The sequence below is a fragment of the Trachurus trachurus genome (assembly GCF_905171665.1).
Source record: "Trachurus trachurus genome assembly, chromosome: 17".
Classification (NCBI taxonomy): Eukaryota; Metazoa; Chordata; class Actinopteri; order Carangiformes; family Carangidae; genus Trachurus; species Trachurus trachurus.
In genome coordinates this window covers 26,884,044-26,903,042 of record NC_139900.1, presented here as the reverse complement: position 1 = coordinate 26,903,042, position 18,999 = coordinate 26,884,044, and the positions used below count along the sequence as shown (strand labels likewise).

Here is an 18,999-nt window from a genome sequence, read left to right as displayed (position 1 = left end):
AAAAACACTGTTTTTTCATGCACTGATCAATTTTGAGATTTTGTGCTACTTTTCTTCCTTAACATGTATTCTCTCAGAAAAGTCAAAAGAAATGATAGAAAATCCACATTAAGGTTTTTATTTTACTTCATTTTGTCTCTTTTGTTGGTATATTTCTCCTAAATTCACCAAAAGTTAACATGCTACTGTGAGTCTTTAAAGGCCGTTTTCTCAAAATGAGTTTTTCCTCAGACTCTGAACCCGAAATCTCCACTTCAGCAGCACTTAGAGACACCAAACCTTCCAGTTTTATTCCTGTCTATAATCAGAAGGTTATATATGGAGGGGATTGTTGATATATCATTCAAAGCCTGATTTATACAACATTTTATTCCTAAAAACATGGCAAAATTGGATTTTTTTTAGGGCTGGTGACAGCATCTTCTCATTTACAAAGTGATAAAAAGAGATATCCAAAATCCCCTCTGACTCTAATCAACAAAATAAAACAAGAATTTTGAAAGGAGCTTTATCCATTTTTCAGATTTTGGTTCTGGGAATGTATGCAAAATAGCGCATATTTCATCAGATATTGCCTCATTTACATTTTTAAACATAAAATTTGACAAAATTTGTAATACAAAAAATATTTGTCTTAATGTAAGTGACAAACTTGGGAAGTTTCATGGTGATATCTGTTATTTACCCTATTCACCTGTAGTGTCTCCCCTTAATCAGGATTGTTGCAGGGTAAAGTAGCTTGAAAGTTGATATGTAGTATTTATGGACTGAGATTCAGTCATAATCTTAATGTTTTCCCCATTATCTGACAACAGAATGCAGAAGAGGAGCAACAGGTAAGTGGCTGAACCCTGCTGATATTGTGTCAGCTTGTTTGATCTGAGCAGGAACACCAGTTTTAATGAAGACTTCCTTTACTATTTATTTGCTGAATGTGAAACCAGGCAACTGTTTGTTAACCGGTTTTCAATGTCCTGTAAAAGGTGAACAAAAAGTGCAGCTTGGCCCCACACCACTTAACTTTATTTTTGTCCACTTAATTTGTCCTGTTTATGGCGGTTTTGTAGGAAACCAAATAAGCTTTTAGTAGTGAAAAAAAAAGATTATAAAAATTTAGTCTGCTGACAGAAGACAAGCAACATCGGCTCCATAAAAATGTGCTTTATTTTGACATAACTGCAAGGAAATTAATTGCAAAATAAAAATGTTGAGTGTAAAACACAGTGATAGGACACAGTAACATTCTCCCTCATGACTTTAGGAGTTTCATGTGAAGTCAGAGAAACAGTGGAAACCTCAGTCACACCAGTCTAAAGTGAGGATCTTTGGCCTTAATTTATGTATAACTTGAGACAATTAAAAAAAAAGACATGGCAAATAGTTTCAATGAAGCCTTTTTATTATGGAAAGAAAGAAAAAGAAACTGATGCTCAGGATGACAACACGCCGCCAACACTCAAAGTAAGCCAACGAGAACAAAAAGTGAACCTGAACCAGAAAAAAAAAAACAGTGACTTGAACTCAAGTGTTGTAGAACTTTGGTGTTAAATACAAAATGATGAATGTGTGATTTAGAGTGAGGTGATACATACAGAAAAAGAAAACTGTAAGGGCCCACGTGCACACACATACAAACATACAGACGTACATGTCCCCTGATAGGAAAGACGAGACCTGACTGAGAGTTCTTACCACGAGGCAAGAGAGAGGGTCATTACAGATCTGAAAGAAAGACGAACAGACTGCTGGATACAATGGGTAATATGCGATTTTTTAAAACCAAATACTGACAAAAGGTAGGTAGAAAAATATCACAATGATACAAACAACATTTTCAGAGAAAGATAATCATCGAGAGGTTGGGAAGAGTGGACCAAACACTTCTTAGAAAACGACATTGCACTGAAACCATCATGAACAGAGCACTCCTCACCAACACAAATGCTTAAATGCAAAAGGAAGAAAATGTTTTAATACGCCTGAAGGAGCAGCAGCCTTTCAACTGGAAAAATATGGTGGAAATCATGAAGTAGTGTAGGTCTTTTTTCCTATAACATCACGACCCATAAACCAAGCAAGAAAGCAAGTATGGTTTTGTTGGGGTACAATCCCTAGATGGCACGACATAGCTTTCTCATGCTTCGTTGCTGCGTTTTTGTTTCACAATGCTAGTGACGGGCCGTTCTCACACTACGCAAGAAAATACTAATGAGACGACGCTGAACTGTGTGGATGAAACCTTGGAATTAATGAGAAGAAACATTGCTTTGTGCCTCCGCGGGCAGTAAGGCATCATGCCATGGTGAGGTTCTCCACAGTCCCAGGAGTTTCATCTAGAGCTGGACGCCCCAACGACCGAACACCCGTCTGTAGGCTTGGAAGGCGGCCTCTTTTACTTTCTCCCACAACGCAAGCTGATCGCTATGGCAATGTAGTTCACTATACAAGGTTGTTTGGCTGCTGTTGCTGAAATAGACCAAGCAACATTCAAGTTGTTTCAGAAAGAAAAATCCTTTTGAGATAATTATTAAAATGACTAAAGACCTATGGATTATGTGCATGTCCAGTTTTTGGATCAAAAATGTGTTAAATGGTTCACGTGAACACTGTAAGTCACTATGATGACCAGGACGGCTTCACTGTTTACAAACCTATCCTGGCTGGCCTTGTCAAGTGCTCTAGACACCCAAACCAAACACTTGGGATGGAAACGCCCCCCCAAAAAGGTTTATTGCCATGGTATCTAATGTTGCAGCATTCGGTTTGCGTGGCTCCTCTCAAAAAAGGTAGGCACTGAGGTGAAGAGCAGTTAAAAAGAGTCTGGGAAGGTGAACGCCACACGTCACCTCCACTGGGTTTACATCAGGGCTGGAGCGGGCCAGGCCTTCGTCATGTGTAAATCAGGAGAGAGTGGTGTGATTTCAACAGGGTCCAGACTCAATCTGACACTATCCTATAGTCCCTAAAGACACTAACCTCATGGAAAACATAAAAACATGGCACTCGACCCATTTACTGTGAGCCTACTGTGACCATTTGAAAACAACAAAGTGGATAACTTTGCAACTGTGTACAATTCTAGAGGAAGATCATCCCTCCGGGGTGGAGCTGCACCACTTTAACAGTGTCCAAAAAAACAAAAACAAAAAACAAAAAACGGAGGGGGGGCTAAAAATTAGCCGTTTGATAAGCACAACATAACAACAAAGACCTCATAACATTAAAAATATACAGATGAATTTGACATCTATTTGTCAAAAGAATAAAACCTATAATGCTATGCTAATGGTTTACAACACTTACAGTTGAACCACTATTAAAGATATGAAGCCTGTTAAAAATAATTTCCTTATTTGGCAAATAATAAAATGAGATAAAGGGGGAGTAATGTTGGAGACAGAAAAACAAATGGCACAATTTTATCTGAGCTTTTCAGATCAAAACTATCAAACGCAAATTGCAAACGTACTCCATTGTCTAACAAAGTAACTATTTCTACGTATAATGAAAAGCAGGAAGAAACAAAGTCACATCTATATAATGGCACAAGCATACTGGGAAAAAAAAATGGAGACAGTTTGATGATCAAAAAAACTAAAGCCAAACATTTTCATAAAGATACTTCTGTGTCCACTTTAAAGCATATTGTGTGTGAAAAGACTGAAGTACTCTGGAAATATGCCATGTACAAAATATCCCCCCATATAAACAACATTCACACAAGGCACTTCATTCGGTAAGAAAAGAGAATCACAGTCCTTTCTACTACCAGAAACTGCCTGCATAGCAACAATACGAGGACAAAATCTTTTCAGACTTTTGTGTTGTACCACAAAAGAAGGTTCAGACAAAAAGATGTTTTTTTTCATTTTGTGTTTTTTTGTTTTGGTTTTAAAATAAGCACTTCACCGAATAGTAAAACTTTGTTGGTTTGAAAATAAAGACCAGAGTTCATACCTCTTAGCATTTTGTCCTCCATATTACCATCTTAGGACGCTCTGTACACTTTCTGGTGTGGTTTTTTGTGAGACACAGTGCTCCTGGGATATTAAGTGTTTGTTTTTTTCTGATGGCACACAGAAGGCAGCCAGTCACCAGGAGATGAGAGCAGAGACAGGATTAAGGTTTCCACAGTGAGACTCCAAGGCGTCCCCTTGGGGCAGAGACAAGAGGGGCGCGTGTGGGAAGATCTGCCTGAGTCTGAGAGATGTGGTTGTAGAAAGGGGCAGAGATCGACAGAGAGGAGCGTGGAGAGCGCAGGCGGAGCCGTCGGGTGTCCTGCTACCTGCTTCTCAGATTCTGCAGGACTCCGTAAACCTCTTCTTCTTTGCTGAGTCCCTCAAAGAAAGGCAGCAGGTCCAGCAGCTCTGTGTCATTCATGTCGTCAAACCAGGACTGGACTGGGACCTGGGCAGACGGGGAAACCACCTCCAGTTAGCGTCTGTTTAATATCAACTAAAACTCAAACATGGGAACAGAACACAAAGTAACTTGTAGTTTTAAAGTGATATTTCAACATTTGGGCAAATTCCTATTGCCATAATCCTTATAGTCTTAGGAGTAGGTTCGTTACCTTTAATTGTCGGTGCAAGCTATTTTGAAATCGGCGGGGCAGAGATGTGAGCTGCTCAGCTAACGCAACAGAGGCGCACGGTATTTCCATGTTTGCCTCATCAAACTAAATGTAAATACACAATCCAACAACTCCAAAACGCTCTCCTGGACAAGTTGTGACCTGCACATTCACCACGCTATGAAATAACGTATAATTCTGTAACATTACGAAACATGAAGCAAATACTCAGAACTACTTTTGCTTTTGAAGTCACTCCGCCCAGCAGCCTTGTCTGAAATGTAGTTCTGGCTACACATTTGCCTCGAAAACAACTCTGTCACGTAATGTTACATTATTATTTCAGAGTGTGGTGAATGTGCAGGTCACAACTTGTCCACCAGAGCGTTTTAGAGTTGTTGGATTGTGTATTTGATGAGTTTGATGAGGGAAAGGCAAAAATACAGTGCACTGTGCAGAGCTCACGTCTCTGCCCCGCCAATCTAAAAACAGCATGCACTGACAATTAAAGGTAATGAACCTACTCCTAAAACTATAGGGATTATGGCAATAGGCAAATTTGCCAAAATGTTGAAATATCCCTTTAACTATAAATAAAAGTGTAGTTTTGATGTGTAGACTAGACCGAAAAACACTGTCATTTCATATGAAGGATTATAATAAGACAGCCAGCAATGGGAACATACAGTAGGGCTTATTCACAGTACAAGTATCTTTGAAGTATTTTGTTGTTGTATCAGGACTCACAGCATTTTCTGGGTGGAAAATATAAGAGGCAGGTGAATTGTCAACGATGATGACATTGTTGAGCTCCCGTCCCAGCCGGCTGAGGTCTTTGACGTAGTTTCCTCTGTGAAAGACGCAGGATTCTCTGAAGAGTCTTGCTCGAAACACCCCCCACTGGTCCAGCAGGTCTGCCACAGGGTCTGCATACTGCAAAACAAATATTAGACAGATCCTGAATTTTACAGCCAACTGCAACGATGCATTCAGAAAGTACACTGACCCACAATTTTTTAATCATATGCTGTATCTGTTCTCTCACCAACCTTCACTCACTACCCCATGATGACAAAACAAAAAGAGAACCTTACAACTGTTCGCAAATGGTTTAAAAAAAGAAAAACTGGGGGAAAAAAACAACAAAAAACAGTGAAGACGCTGATCCTAGAATTCAGAAGCTTTGCTAAGACACCTGAATTTGAGCTCGGACTCCTGCCATTTCTCTTGATCATATATTTATGCATTAATTCAATTGACAGGGCACAATTTAAACGGCACACAGCTGTGTCTATGTGAGGATTCAGAGCTGACAATGTGTAAAAACTAAAAAGTCATGAGGTTGAAAGAACAGCCTGCAGAGGTCAGAGACGGGACAGTGTTGATGTTCAAATCTGAAGGAGTGTATTGAAAATGTTGTGTAATGAAGGCTCTTAACACAGTGACCCATCATTTAAACATGGACGAGGTCTGGAGCAACCAGCACTGGTCCTAGACCTGGCTGCCCAGCCAAACTAAGCTCCTGGTAACAGAGTGGTAAGTCCTGTGTGGAGACATAGGAAGATCCAGGAGGACCACCATCACTGCAGCGCTCCACTAATCTGGGCTTTATGGTTGTGAGGCCAGATGGAGGCCTCTCCTCAGTAAGACAAATGAAAGCTGCTTAGCAGATTCTTTGGTCTGATAAAAACCAATATGAACCCGTTTGGCATCAACCCTGAACCTGCCCATTACCCTCCAACAGTGAACCATGATTGGAGAGGCAGCAGATTGAGATAAATATGACCAGAGCAAAACTATTCATTTTGGCTAAAAATTCTAAAAATCTGTTTTACCTTTGTTATCATGGGGTATGGAGTGTAGAGAGGGACAATATATTAATTAATGACAATTTCAGCATCAGGATGCAACATAACAAAATTGAAAAATATGAGGCAGTGTACTTGTGAATGCATTGTAGTGTGAGGCACATTTTTGTGGTCAAGTAGTTCCAGTAGAAAACTACAACAACTTGCAAAATCTAAATGCTACACTATTATCCAACAGGAAGCAAAGCGACTCCTCCTTCACAGCTGTATTCACCAGGCACGGATCAGGAAACACTACTCTATGACACAACAAGCACCACTGACACCGAGCTCAGCTGCTTGACTCAGCGTGAGGAATATCTGATACTACAGCGAAATCCCTGAAGATGGCTATTTCTATCTATTTAACTTACCCATCCTGTATTGGCTAAGATGCTAAAGATGCAGATGGAAAGGAAATGAGAGTGTGAAAATCCAGATAGCAAGAGCAGATGAAGAGTAAAGGCTAGAACAAGGAAATAAAAGCTATTCATAGTCCCATGGCTTGTTACCAAAACAAGTGGCATGTCTGTGCCTAAACACACCTTGGCAAGACTGGCTGTAAACAGCACACATTCAAACAGCTCTCCCATCTTTTGAAGAAACTCGTCCACGTGGGGTCGTTTCAGCACATACACCTGCAAGACACACACAGACTTTAGGCAACATACATGGTGTAGGAGGAGTGTCAGGCAAACATTGGAAGCACCCACTTCTTGAGGTTTAATATGACTTTTCTCTTTGTAATCTATGGCAGTGTGATTATTACTATGATGAGATGTTATGTACAACAACTTTCCAGCAAAGAAAAACATCCTGCATCCTGCCATGCGGAAATCTAATAACCACAATGTTTTAAGTCGTTCTCACTCATGGTTCGTGTCATCCACTGCATCACTAGTCCAGCAGCTGCCACCAAGTGCAAGTAATCATGAATAGGCCAACCAGGATACACACAGCCTATCCTGGATTACTTGAACCAGATCACAGCCAGTCTCTCTTCAGGATCTCCACACAACAAAATGATGAACAAATGAACAAAAAAAAAAATCTAAAAAGAAAAAAGAAGCTTTTTCTGTTGTGTGTACAGTACCTGATGAACTGTACCATCGATCTCCACTGGAACAATAAAATCAGCATTGCTGATGGGCTGTGAGAAGAAACACAACATCATAGCATATTATTATGAGTTTATCACTAGTCAATGTAGTACCCATACTGACCAGCAGAGGTCCTACCAGTCACACTTCAAAAACTGCAATTCACAGTTTGTCAGCAAGGAGATAATTGGTGTCTTGTTTGCCAAAACAAATCCCCCCTGGTTGTTCTGCTTCTCACTGTAGCCTCTCTAGTCATTTCACACAACAGACAACAAGGTGGACACTCAGTCAGGAACTGCACAGAAAAGGAGCAGAGGGATGTCTACACATCAAACCTGCCGGGGTGTAACAGTAACCCCAGGTTACTGCTGCACCGCAGCCTTTTATGTGGAACAATAAAGACGTTCTGTCGACTGTAGCTGTTTGCCACCATCAGCTGGCCTTCAGTCTTTCCTGTCACCGTCCTGCTTCTGTCCTTAAGGGACAATCGGGGCTGTAATATGGCCCTTGTTCTTACTACAGTACATGCTTTGCCACCTGCTCCTCTCCTGGCTTTGTTTACACAGTGACCTAATGGATTTAACACAACAGAAACTTCCTGCATGAAACTGGCTGAGCCTTGACCGAGATAATGTCAACGTTGTCAGTAAGTACTTATTTAAATGCACTTATGTTTTCATGGAAGTGAAAGTTGTGATTCTCCTTTCTAGTTACAAGTTGCTTTGGTGAAGATTTAAATCAAATGGTGATTGTGTGTGTGAGCTATCTTCGAAAGATACACATTGCTGGGTGACACAGACACGTATGCAGCAGTGCAAGTCGTCAATCTGAGCTGTGGTGTCTTCTCACCTTGAACGAACTATGGACGAGTGTTTCATCCAAGTCAATCACCACACACTTTCTGCCATAGTCAGATATTTTCATCTCTGGTAGGAGGTATTTGGCTGGTGGCTGTGGGGAAAAATAAGGAAGATTATGTCAGATATATGGACAGAGTGATCATGTTGAGAGAGAGAGAGAGAGAGAGAGAGAGAGAGAGAGAGAGAGAGAGAGAGAGAGAGAGAGAGAGAGAGAGAGAGAGAGAGAGAGAGAGAGAGAGAGAGAGAGAGAGAGAGAGAGAGAGAGAGAGAGAGAGAACAGGCTTGATACAGGACATATTTGCATAAATTAATGTGTGAGGCTGAGCAGAAAGCCAACACCACGTTAGGAAGAGCATCTCCATGGGTAACAATGCAGCTGACATAAAAGCCATGTCTAAAATGATGCGTTTAAAGAACACATAGCTTCACAACGACACCCTGTTGGATTCTCCTGCTTACAGCCCCAATCAAGTATTAATGCTGTCTGAAATCCCCTTAGATCTTATTTCCAATCGAAGGAGATTAAATAAAGTTGTACACATTATCCTAGACAAGGACCATGCAAAGGTTAGCTGCTGCTGTCGAGCTGTCTTTAGTTTCACTCAACTCTTTGAGGGGAACTGTGCTTCAAAGCAGGAACAGTTCTGTATTTGATGGAGCTAAAGAGTTGAGTTGTAGATGGTCAGTGACTGGGTGATTTGACAGTTTTGTTGGCGGGACCACAAGATAACCAGATCACATCTAATTCCTTCCTTGAGTGACAGGATCAATTTGTTTTACCTCTTAGTTAAGGGTGAAAACAGACTAGCGGCTCCTGTGGAGCTTAACTCTCACTAATATTATTCGACTGCATGGATAAGTAGCATAATAACTGGATTTACTTCTTGCATAGAAGCTCCTGAGGCGATTAATAGAAAACTTGTTTACACTGAACTTGTTAGACAGTTAGTGTCACAGTATGTCGGAAAGCATACAAACCACCAAGTGTCACTCATGCAGACCGGGCACTGAGGCACCATTTAAACCCAGAGGTGCATATACAGTACACCTTCCACACAGCCAGTGCTACGATGGGCTGAAAATGAACTGCAGTACGGTAGCAGAGCTAAAGCCCTCTGAGGAGCACTGGAGCCCACACAGACAGGATGTGCCAGCACCAGCCCACTCAGCCTGCATGCAAAGGAAAAGAAAAAAGGCAATACATACACTAGGGACAGGGATGACCTCGACCTGGTCACACTACAACACATGAGAGATAAGACACGCACATACAAAACAGTGAGGGGTAGAAAGGATAACAAAACAAAAAAGGAGATAAAAAAAAACAAAAGGTCCATGGATATAAAGAAAAACAGAGAAGTCACTCTTCACAAAGAGACCGTTAACAACAGATAAAAACTGTTCATAATGTATGGAGATGTGAAAGGTCCAGACTGGGACGTTTCCCATGGTGCAACAGCAGCTCACCTTAGGAGGCGATCCATTCTCCTCAACAGGCGGAGGCAGGGAGCTGGTGTTGGTGTTGGTGGCTGGTGGCTCCACATTGTAGTTGCGGAAGCAGCAGAAGAAGGTGCTGAAGATGCTCCGGCTCCGCTGCTTCTTTAGGCTGCTGTTCGACTGGGACGCTGTCAGAACAACAGGGGGGGGGGGGAGTGAAGGAAGGGTGAACGAGTCAATATGCAAATCAATGTTCTGTTGAGGAAAAAAAAAAAAAGGAGCAGGCTGAAGCTGGGAAGTGTTTATGTTTGGTTATTTGCATGCTGAGCTGTTTGACTAACTGGGAACAAACTCTTATGTTGTTCATTACAATTCTCCTTGTGGCCCCAGCGGTGTGAGTTGCACTGAATCACAACAAAAGGTGAGACCTTGACAGCGTGATTAAATGGCATTAGTGCCGGATTTGTTGACCGGGGCCCTGGCAGAATGGCCGATCAGAAAATAACTTTGCTGGCCGGGTGACTTCATCAGTCACACATAGCGACGGGTCGGAGCGCGCTCTGCTCTGATTGCAGATCGCCTCTCATTCCAGGAGTACGGAGCAGGGCCTAAATCAGACACTGAGCTTTTATTAATAGTGACAAGTTGGAAGCTGCACACTCCTCCCTCCTCCTTTTTGCCCTGCTGCGACTCCTGTCTCCTGATTGGCCCACAAGTCTCCATTTTGAATGCTTGCTTACATTTCCCTCCCATGTTTCAGCTGGCAGGTGAGTGACTGAAGCAGCCTGGACATGCACATGAGACGAGGGAGGGAGGGAGGGAGGGAGTTAGGGAGGTGGGAGGCCCTCAGACCCCGCAGAGCCTATACAAGGCTGCATTCCTCTCCACCCATCAGTCCCCCCTGCTCACACAACCTGAATGCTTTAGCAACTGAAGACCAGCGAAGAGCAAATGGCATTATGTCATATCTTTTGGCATCTTGATATTATATCATTATACCACTGTGTTCTCTGAGCTTTGATCAAATACCTAGCTACCTTCAAACACCTTGAAGAAAATACAAATAACACCAAAATGTATTTATACATCACCCAAGCTTTGTCAAGTGTCCTTCTAACAAAATATTCCTAGATTTCATAGTATTTAGAAGTCCGCCTACCACACCATCTTGATTAACACAAGTTCATTTTTCATTTTTATATTCTGCAGCTACTAATACTGTAGTCAGAAGTATCAGAGTCACAACATGTCACGGCTGCGTGCAACGCTTTCTACCTGCGCTATTTTATCTCTCCCGCCATTTCTATCTATCAGCAGCACTAATTATTGTCTTGCAAGTGAGGGCATGCTGTGCTGACTGCATCTTATCAGCAACAAAGTCTCCTTCAGCCAAAGACGAGTTAAGTACAATATGCGCCCATCAACGCGGAAATAACAGTAAAACATCCCGTGCTTATTTTAAGCAACTGAAACCTGAACACATGGAATTGCTCAGTCTAGCAGAGATAATGTAGTAATGCGACTGAAACACTATCTGCCCATTACTGACATTATGTTCCGTGATGTTATAGCTGATTTCATAGCAACATCAAAAATATACTGCAGTGATTGTGGGTAAAACCCCAAACTTTTTAAAGGGATAGTTCAACATTTTAGCAAATTGGCCCATTGCCGTAATCCCCATAGTCTTAGGAGTAGGTTCATTACCTTTAATTGTCGGTGCAAGCTGTTTTTAGAACGGTCAAGCAGAGCGGCGAGCTGCTCAGAGCTACGCTACGCTACGGAGGCTCATGGGATTTCTTGGTTTCCCTCATCAAACTCATCAAATACACAATCCAACAACTACAAAACGCTCTGGTGGACAAGTTGTGACCTGCACATTCACCACGCTATGAGATAATAACAGAACGTTACCAGACAGAGTTGTTTTAGAGGGAAATTCATGCAAAACAACTGATGCGCGTTCCTGTCGGGGGCAGCTTTTCAGCAAGCAGTCTCTGCATTTGCCAATTTGCCAAAATGTTGAACTATCCCTTTAAGAAATCTCTCTTTCTGTCCCTTTTTATGGTAATGAATAATTGCCAGAAAAGTTGTTAATGGAGAGTATGATTTCCCAGTGAAGTTAACCTTTGAATATACAATGTCATCAGTTCATAATGCTATCATCCTCTACATTTGTCTGAGTGTATTTTGTGAGATTTTGTGAGAGCACAGCGACCTTGACTTGTAACCACCAATTTCTAATCAGTTCATCTCTCGGTACAAGTGGGACCAGTTTGAACCAGATGTTACGAAATTCCCTTGAGGCATTCCTGATTTCACTTTCTCGTGTCTGTGGCCACACAGAGAGTTAAAAATGAAAGAATGTGCAAAATAAAGACCATTTCTGTGGAACAGAATGAAACTGACTGGGCTTTGTCCACAGCTTTTATAGATGCACACAAGACAATGCAGTTTATTTTGTCAATAATCCAAAAGAAATCCCTCAGGAAATCCCTATCTGATCTTCTTAGTGTCCAAAACAAAAAAGGACAGTCTGCAGGTGCTCACAGGGAAGAGGAATAAAATAGTAACTGTATATGAAAAGATTCCTATGAATTAATGTTTTAACAGTGTATAAGAGACCACAATCTGACCACATGCACTGGAAATTACCAATTTTAACACTGCAACAACCACCATATAAAGTGGTTCAGAGATTTGTTTAGTGACATCACTGAGCATGGAGCTATAAAACATTTCTTTCAGAGAGAAACTACAAAGAAAAATCAACCAAATAGTTCTCCGTGTTCCCTTATCTTTAGTTAGACAGCAACACTGAGGGATGATATCTGCTGCAGTAATCCTGGTTGGAGTCTAAAAATAACCTAATTGGCACCACACGATTTCTTATTTATTAGACTGGACTTGGTCTAGTCATTTCAGCTCTATATTTCTGTAAAACTGGGACACTGGGGCAGTTGTCAGCTTCCTGTGACTCATCACTACAACCGGCTGCTGGATTTATTTCCTGCACAAAGACCCTCAGAGAACTGGACAACCGAGTCATGCAGAGAGAGGAACTGGGCCTGAAACTCACCTCAAGGGGATGAGGGTAGTAATTGACTAATGAGAGGGTTACATGATCATAAGTCCAACTCCAGTACTTTAATTCATTTCTATTCCTCCTCACAACAAACTCCAACTCTCCAGCCATTAAGAGAAGGTCAACACCTTATACTGACTATGTGACTATCACTAACTTAGCACATGGTGCCACTGTAAACAACTGATGTCCTTGCAGTGATTTACGTTCTGACTAATATCAGCCAGGTTCACCCCTTTATCAGTTTGCTTCTCTCCTGCATGCTGTGCTCAGATAGCATTTTAATACAGCCAAATTCACAAAAAGATGTTCTCATCAATATGTTTCTGCTGTCAGACAACAACACAGGTATTAAATAGTGACTGGATGCCAGCTCATTAAGAGTACATGGTAAAAGCTATAATCCTTATTTTGTCACAACACATCATCTGGAGCACACAGACAAGCTTAAGACGGCTGTGCTATGATTTTGGCTATATGTAAAATGATGTCTCAGAGAGAAAGCTAGACGCAGAAGAATATCTCTTGTTTTATCTCAGAGACAGAACAGAGCCTCCGTCTGGATAACAAACGGCTGCTTCCCCTCTCCGACACTCACAGAGAGACCTGTGCATCATGCTTGCCAACTGTACAACTGGCAACTCTCTTCTCTGGGAAATTACTAAACTTTGTCCAAAAAGTCACAAGATTTGTCAGAGTCTGAAAGGTTGGTAAACATAGTGACAAATGCAAACAGTTGGTTGGGCTTAGTAGTTTGCACCAATACATTTTGGAAGAGCAACAATAAGTGGAGTTAACTCAAACACTGGGCTGGTAGACCAATGCTGTAATTCGGTGATTTAAGTCACGCTGCATTCAGCTGACAAATGGTGTGACCTGATCAATCACTCCCTCATATTTGTATTCATAGTGGCTGTTGTTTCAATTCTGACAAATTTGGCCATTTACTGGACACAAAGTATTCCCTGTACTGTTCCACTGGCTTTAGGAGATTAAAGTACTGTATATCCAGGATTACGCTGTCCAAATCTAAAATTTATTTCGGCATCATAGCAACTTTCAGCGGGGTCTGGTTTAAAAAGAAAAGAAAAAAAAACATCAAAAGGCTCTGTCACTTTTCTATATGGCGGATACATGTATGTTGTGTCATGGATACACGTGTGGCTTTGTGGTTGTTAAACAACATACAGCTTTGGTTAAGACTCAGTGTAGTACAGTGAGAGGCTTAATTACTTCCACGCTCCCTGATGTAAACAGTGCAGTGCAATCTTAAAACCTTATGTTTAGTCTAGGTGGAGCACTGAGCATTTGTATAGACAAAAGTATACATTTCTCAGTGGACTAACTTTACATGTGTAGTCTAGTCCTCATTCTTTTAATCTGTAGAAAAATGTAACAGTCAGACTGATAAAGTTAAGCCTCCAACTACCATTAACCAGTCCAATTTCCACATATGAAAAGGCATAACATAAATTAAGAAAAGACCGGGATCAAATGACTGAGGTATTATGGTTTAAGTATCAATATTTGTAAGGGGAATGAGGCAGAATAGAGCAATCCACAGACTGTGTAGGTCAACACTCTGTTGATTACAGTTGTTGCCAGATGCAGCAATAAGCAACCTTTTTTTATCAGTTGAAAACACAACACACGTCCACAATTTTCAGGGATGTCAGTGAATGTGCTATCATGAATACAACACAAGCAGTTATCAGAGCAGGCCTTAGTTCTGTGGTATGATAAACCCCAAACTCCCACCGTGAATGGATCTCCATTTCCATAATCAATGTATTACCTTTGAGGGGCAATATTCATAGAAGTAAACAGACCCCCCCGAGAGGTCTTCTGATTCACTTAATTAGATTAAAGATTAATAGAAAGCAATATGAAAAAAACATGTTTTCATATCTTGGTTGACTATAACTAAAGTAATCTAGATATGATTCCTTTATCCAATAATTTGCTATGTTTGCTAAGGCTGTGCAGGTGCCACTCAAATATTTAAACACACGCTGAGCAAGATGTAAATTATACTGTTGGCATGTTGCCTGTTTAGGTCTAACACAGAGTGAGAACTATTTACATTCATGTTTATTTGGGCACTAATAACCAACCTACACATAACCTGAGGTGAAGAATATGTAAACATTAAACTGGCTACAGGTAATCATTAAACAAAAGTACCACAAACCTTTCACTAACAGATTAGACATTTATATATATATAAAGTGAAAAATGAAATACTGACAAAAACTGTGTTGCTGAAATTACTGTGATGGTCTTTGAACAACTGCAGAGCTCGGTCAGTGCATGCCACCACACATAAATCAATCCTCAGGAACGCCTTGGATTCCGTGAGTATTTATTAAAAGGGTAAATGGATCATGTATGGGGCTCCCATTCATCTCGCAGATACATTAAGGTCCTGGTCAACAGTATCAGTAAGTACTGACTTTAAAAACCCCTTGATCAATACCGTTCAAAAAAAAAAAAAAAAAAAAAACGCAACAGGACCAAAAAACTTTTTCCAAAAGCTTTTTTTTCCAAACCAGCCTTGTGCGACAGCAAGAATGAAGAAAATTATCATTGTCATCTTTGCAAGTAGTTATACTTGGCCTGGAGGTCAGCGGTGCCCTGGCCAACAGGGCAGTGACTCTATATTTAGGTTGCTGCTTGGCAGCCAAACCAGTGTGAAAGGCAGGCACATGTCGTAAGACAGCCAGTAAAGGAACACTGAGAGCAAAGGTGGTCAATTTTTGTCCAGACAGTTTGGAGCCTGTTCAAGCAGTGGAAGACTACCTGTTAAATTCCTCGAGGACAGCTGCTGGGATGGGCTCTATGCTATGTGAACTGCAACAGATAAAAGACAGTCTGTTTCTTAATCCCAAAGAATAAAGTTAATAATCATGCCATGTAAAGACGGGGCGCACACCGCGCACCTAAATATAGTATCTGCAAATTGTTAAATACATATTAAATGGAAGATCTTACAAAATTCCAGGTAGTAGTACTCATATCCCATGACAATGCGCCATTCTCATTCATTCAAATGTCAAGAACAGATGAAAGAAAGTACATGGCCAAATTATTCCTATAGCGATGGTAAATGTTCATCTAAGGGAAGAATTCTGCATGACTCACACTTGAGAGAAAATGGACGAGGAAGAATCAAACAGCAGCATCACTTCTCTACTTCGTCCTGTATGACAGTCTCTTATTCAGGCAATTGTGTGATTGCAATGCAGTGGCTTGAGAGTGTATGTGTGTGTGGTGCCACTAAAAATCCTCTGTCGGCAAACGAAAGGCCACACTAAATAACACCACAGTTAAATTGAAACCAGGTTCTCCATCGACATAACATCACTAGATGACAGAAACTGAGCTCAAGCAGTGATGCAATCACCATACACTTAAATAAAACGGTGAATTCATTTGTCCATCTTTAAATTCACAATTTAAAAGATGCCGCATGTTTCACTGACAAACAGCAAAAAGACCACAGGAACCAACTTCAATTTAAAGACATAAAATAAGAGCAAAAGCAATTCTGTCATAGTCATAGCCCACACTGGCATTTGTACTGGGAAATTACTTGAATCATTAGCAGAGGAATTTTCTTGTGAACTTACCACTTAGAGACATTTCAACACTACTCATACTAAGTGACCCCAAGTGACTTCATCACATTTTTCCAAGCACAATACCACGGATGCCAAATAATGGTTTGTGAAAACCATCTTGAGAGACATTATCATGCAAAATAACTATATGTAGATTATATTTTTACTGAAACATAAAACTATCAAAAGCTCTGTATAACTACTGTGGAATCTGTATATTTCACCACCATACACTGCACTGATACTCTCCCATAACTCCCACATACCTGCAATGATAATCTCCCGTGACGCCCACGTATGTTCAAGTCACACAGAATCCATAGTATTTGCTGAGGGATACTTTAGTAGCCTCAGAGGAGAATGCATTGTAATGGTTGAAAGACTTAAGTTCTCACATTACTAATGGACTGACAAGTGATGTTGGAGATGTGATACTGATACACATCCCATGGGCCTGTGTGACCCGGAAAGCATCAGAGCAGCCCGAGGAATGGGAATGAATGAACTATGGTCTTGAAAGAGATCTGACCTCTTACGAATCATGATCGAGTCTAAAGGAGAAATAAATAGGGAGCAATAAATGAGCCTGAGTGAGAATCAAGGGGCACACCACCATTTGACCCCCAAGATCCCATGAAATCCATTATAACTGTACCAGAGGTAGGAATGGGTGCCTAGTGGTGAGGTGATAGTAAAAATAATCAGAAAACACCATGTCAGCTGTTTGTTAAATTTAAAGGGATAATCCACAAGACCGATAGTCATAATCAGCAGTCTCCATCTGACACAGAACAGCTTCATTGTTTACAACACAGAGAAAATCTGTTGAACTTGATTTCAATGTAAATCTCTCCACCCGACAAGATGATCAGTCGTGATGGCTTTACCACATCAAAGAGTCACGTCTGAAAGAAAATGCTGTGTTGACTTGCTTTTGTGTCCAACAATAGTGGGAGCGCACACAGCTCAGCTCTCTGCACCACACTACTCTGCTGCGCGTCAAACCAAACCATGGTCAACTTTTTGGCGTCTTGTTGTTGCGTTGCTTTCAGCAATTCGCCTGTTAAATAATGTAGACTAGCTGTGCAGTCCTGTTGGATACACGTTGTAATGCCGCTGACTTGGCATTAAATGGTTTATAGTGGGTAACCACTGTTTGACAACAACTGTGCTCTTTCTTAACTCGGCCAGCAGCTTTAACGGGATGAAGCCACACGTCCTGACACCGGAGCGCAGCAAACTAATGTTAAGCTAGCTCGACAACTTCCTCTGGCCCCCGACAGACGTGTTGCTCACCATCAACTTGTTAACTAACGCTGGTTTAATTTGCAGGTTTATAAACGACAGTGACAACAGGCAACCTGTGGTGTCTCCGACTACCAATACAACTAGCGAGCCTGAGCTAGCCGCTAACGTCAGTTGAGAGAAAAGTAGTTAGCTGGCTAACTAGCATGAGTTAAAACCCCATTCCTGACTTATTCTTACCTTTTTCCTGGTTAAACGATATTATTTCCTCCTCCTTCGGGTTGGAAACCTGGGTTATGATGGACATGTGGTCCATTGAGACGGGTGGTTATTCCTGCTTTGTTTCCCACAATGTTATTCGTACTAGCGCGCTGCTTCGTGTGCTAGCTGCTCTGAGCTAGCGGTCTACGAGGAGGATGACCGGCTGGCCCACGGAGCCAGGCGGCCGGCCGCGGACAGGGGGACGGGCGGCGGGCAGAGCCAGCCAGCTAGCACGGCGGTGGAAGGAAGCCAGTGAACGGCTGTCATTTATGGCTCTCCGCAAAATATCATCGCTGCAAACAAGTATTTTGTGGGAAACACCGACAGCATGCGCGACTAGAAAAAAACCCCAACAACAACAAAAACAACAGACGTTGAATTGCTAACTAGCTGAAGTTAGCAAATAGCTCGGGGTTAGCGAGTTAGCTGCGGAGCTCCGGATCATCCACAATGTGAGGCCGAGTCTGGAGGAGCAGCGGTGAAAACCCTGGGAAGCCCGTCGGAGAATTGTTCTCGTCCAAAAACACGTATCAAATGCGAAGTTGTTGGAGGTTATTGAAGTTAGCTAACACTCCCAGGCAAACAGTTCATATCTGCTGGCCCTTCAGTCCCCGTGCAACATGGAGGCTTTATGTATTTTGAGTTGCATCTGAAGCGGGGGCGCTCGGAGTGGGAGGGGGCGGTGTGTTTGTGTGATGGACTCTCTCAGGCAGCAGCACCAACCCGCCGCGCTACATTGCTCAACCCATGCAGCAGCAGCAGCAGCAGCAGCAGGCAGCTGGCTGCTGGACGCGGCTCTCAAGCTGCTTTTACTCTGTAATTAGTCGCACGCAGCAAATTATAGCTCTTTATTATTAACATGAAAAGAATACACTCGAACATAATCTACACTTTATGTAGGCTAATTGTATGTCGCCATCTATCTATAGCTGTTGTTGTTACCCCAGGCAAACAACAGCTCATTTCACAAT

The 18,999-nt window shown here is 41.7% G+C and overlaps 1 protein-coding gene across 2 annotated transcripts; it reads right to left on the bottom strand.

Annotated features, from left to right (window-relative positions):
- Positions 1-1,244: 1,244 nt before the first annotated feature.
- LOC311000862 (CTD small phosphatase-like protein) lies at positions 1,245-18,797 on the bottom strand. Of its 2 annotated transcripts, XM_083991727.1 has the most exons (8): positions 18,008-18,797; positions 9,848-10,005; positions 9,587-9,619; positions 8,370-8,471; positions 7,514-7,570; positions 6,966-7,058; positions 5,321-5,506; positions 1,245-4,407 (listed from the first exon to the last, which is right to left on the bottom strand). In XM_083991727.1, exons 1-8 carry the CDS (start codon positions 18,081-18,083, stop codon positions 4,282-4,284), a joined length of 831 nt encoding a protein of 276 aa, XP_083847853.1. In that variant the 5' UTR covers positions 18,084-18,797; the 3' UTR covers positions 1,245-4,281. The 2 variants fall into 2 exon arrangements, with proteins under 2 accessions (XP_083847853.1, XP_083847854.1); XM_083991728.1 differs by lacking the exon at positions 9,587-9,619 and having other exon boundaries at positions 18,008-18,795.
- Positions 18,798-18,999: the final 202 nt, after the last annotated feature.